At 35.3% G+C, this 2,765-nt stretch overlaps 1 protein-coding gene across 1 annotated transcript in view; it reads left to right on the forward strand.

Moving 5' to 3' along the window:
• The first annotated feature begins 380 nt into the window (after nt 1-380).
• Nucleotides 381-2,765, forward strand: part of LOC106531053 (otoferlin) — a 41,119-nt gene continuing 38,734 nt past the window's right edge. Inside the window, exons 1-3 of the mRNA XM_014026815.1 lie at nt 381-445; nt 537-675; nt 1,382-1,450. Coding sequence (XP_013882269.1) covers nt 1,405-1,450 — 46 coding nt within the window. The 5' untranslated portion in view covers nt 381-445; nt 537-675; nt 1,382-1,404. The remainder of the gene's footprint in view (nt 446-536; nt 676-1,381; nt 1,451-2,765) is intronic.

Here is a 2,765-nt window from a genome sequence, read left to right on the forward strand (position 1 = left end):
ATAATAGCAAGCTTTTAAACAACGATCCTGTGCAATCTGCTCATAATATGTGTTACTTAGTTTCATCGATTGCCACACCAAATGTTTGCCTAGTTTCTGTAAAACTGACCAATTTTGTGTTTTTAAGGTAGTTGGACTGTGACTGGCATCTTAATCCTGATTTACTTAAAGTTTCAGCAAAATCCTTCCAATTGTTCATGAGATATTTTGGTAGCGGACAAAAAACATGAACTTACAGATATAAGTAAAATTGTTATTACCCAGCTTTCGCCTTTCAGCAGAGTCTTAGAAAGAACAAGATTATTTAAATGATGCATTCTTGTTTCAGGCATTTGTGATTGATTGAATGATGTGTCTTTTGTTGCTGACCCAACCTGTGAGGACTGGAAGATTCTGCTCACAGTGACGTCTCTTAGCAGCAGCTGGTCATAGTTACCAGTCTCAGGTTCAACACTCATGCATTATTTATCGACGTATCACATCACTCCTGACCAACTTCAGACTTAATTCTTTCTGTACACAACTTCTCTTTGTAGCCTTCTTCTAGGTGCTCTCTAGACAACTAAATGGTCCATGTAGCGTCTCTTTTTGGTAGAATATTAAACGTCAAAGGGTGTCTTCTCCAAGAGTAACTGTTTTGGATCTACAAGATAAGATAAACATTTTTCTTGTATGGTATGTATCATCAGTTYATTTCATATCTTGAAAAACTGAGCATTAAGTAGAGATTCAATATGATCAACTTTAGAGTTTTAGGCCTCAGATGTCTGCAGCACAAATGAAGAAGTTTCTTTAAGGAGGAACTTTATGGTATTAAGTTAATTTTAGATATTCAAATATTATCCTTTTTTGTCCTTTGTCATTTTATTTGTAATGGAAATCTAGGAGGGCAATTGTTTAAAATAACTGTTTCAGATGAATTTTGACAGTAAACTGTTATAATAAACTATGGCAACACTGCAAGCTACAATCTGCGTAATAATAATCATGCTTTATCGTGTAAAAGAAAAAATGTTTTAGTTTCAAACTGTGTTAATATTTCATCCAGCACTTTGAAGATTAATTCCTGCAGATTAAGTGTACAATTTTTGACAATGCATGTGAAATGTATCCTGTTCAGTTGATGTATTAAGGTCAGATAATATGAATAATTGAACAGCCTAATCAGGGGCTACACCAAGGTGTGTAGAGCACAGACACGTCTCACATTTTCTTGTTGGTCAATTCATTCTATTGTCATTAAAAAGGTTTCTTAGAATGAAGTAGAATGCATCCACAGAAAATTAAATATGAACAAAAGTTCTCTTTTTTTAGTCTTTGGTATAAAAAAAGAAAGAAACATTGACTATGATGTAATTGTTTTGATAAAAATCTTTCACAGAGCACACAAAGATCCTCTGAACAATGAAGCGCAGTAAGCACCGCGGACACAAGGAGGACAGAAATGGAGGTAATATGTTTGGATTGTTTGGATCAGGTCACTGAACAACTAACAACCCATCTGAGCCCGTTTCTTTTCATTCGAGAGCATTTTGTGAAACCAGTTATTCATCCTGAAATTTCAAAAAAGCAGTTAAATTTTTTTTATTTGGTTGTGGTCTTCAATTGAACAATATTTTAACTCTAGAAGATTTCTGCCGCAATGTWGATGAGTGCCTGAGTAGCTGTTTCCCAAAATTTCAACAGAACTTTGTAAGAATCTAAATTAGTGAAAAACGCCTACATTTGAATGGATGAACTGTGTAGGAAGAGAAGATTAAAGTGATGTTGAAGCTGCTATCAGTGGCTTATTATGGTCATTGTGGTAAGCACACAACTCTCTATCACACCCTGACTGCCAAGTTAAWGCAAGGCAGACAAGAAAAAGCAGACTGAAAAGTAAGTCTCTGAAGATGTAGGAGACATGAAAAAATAAAGATATCACTTTCAATTAAAAGAAATGTAATATGAAATAGGAATGCGTGATAAAACAATAATGATACAGTATCTATTGCGTTAAACATGTGATCAGTATCAGTAGAAATTATGCCCGATAGTGTTGTTAAATTCACTGAATCTGATCTACAAACGCAAGGCATTCTGGGGGATGGATGCAGACSTCTTACGGCCCAGCTAAGCGAGGTTGGTGCATCAACTAGCTCACTCACTCTTTGGTAAGCTAGCAACAACCTGCTGAGTAACAAGGGCAGCAGCAGTTTCATGTTACACCTCATAACTGATAATAAACAAAAAAGAACGACGCAAAGTGAAAGGAGAAAATGAGGCAAAAGTTGAGAGGAAATTGTGGATAAAAGAGGAATGGTCATATCACCAGTTTGGCAGAMTTAATCAGCCTTTTCCCCCCATGGTCCTTGTTTGAAAAAAGCTTGAAAAACTTTAGAAATCAAAAACAAAAAAAGAACAGTGGACTGGGTTTGGTTGCCCTGGATGTGAATGAAGACTTGTGTATCTCCAGACTCTGTTCTGTAACTGATGTCACTACTGTTTTTTGAACTTATGGATATGTTTTTTGACAGAATATAATTTGAATAATAATCAGACTATTTTTTAAAATTTAAACTAGACCAGCTTCTGAGCATTTGCCTTTTCAGAATAATGTTTTGTATAGTGGTATTAGTTTACATTTTCAGATCTTCCAAGGTGCCAATTATGGAACTCTCTGTGCATTGTTGCCCAAATCAAATTCTGGAAGTGGTCATTCAACTAGATCTGTTACAAAAGGACAACTGACATTACCAAATTTTAAAAACTGTTATGGCCAGAGG

Source organism: Austrofundulus limnaeus, unplaced genomic scaffold (genome assembly GCF_001266775.1).
Source record: "Austrofundulus limnaeus strain Quisiro unplaced genomic scaffold, Austrofundulus_limnaeus-1.0 Scaffold592, whole genome shotgun sequence".
Taxonomy (NCBI): Eukaryota; Metazoa; Chordata; class Actinopteri; order Cyprinodontiformes; family Rivulidae; genus Austrofundulus; species Austrofundulus limnaeus.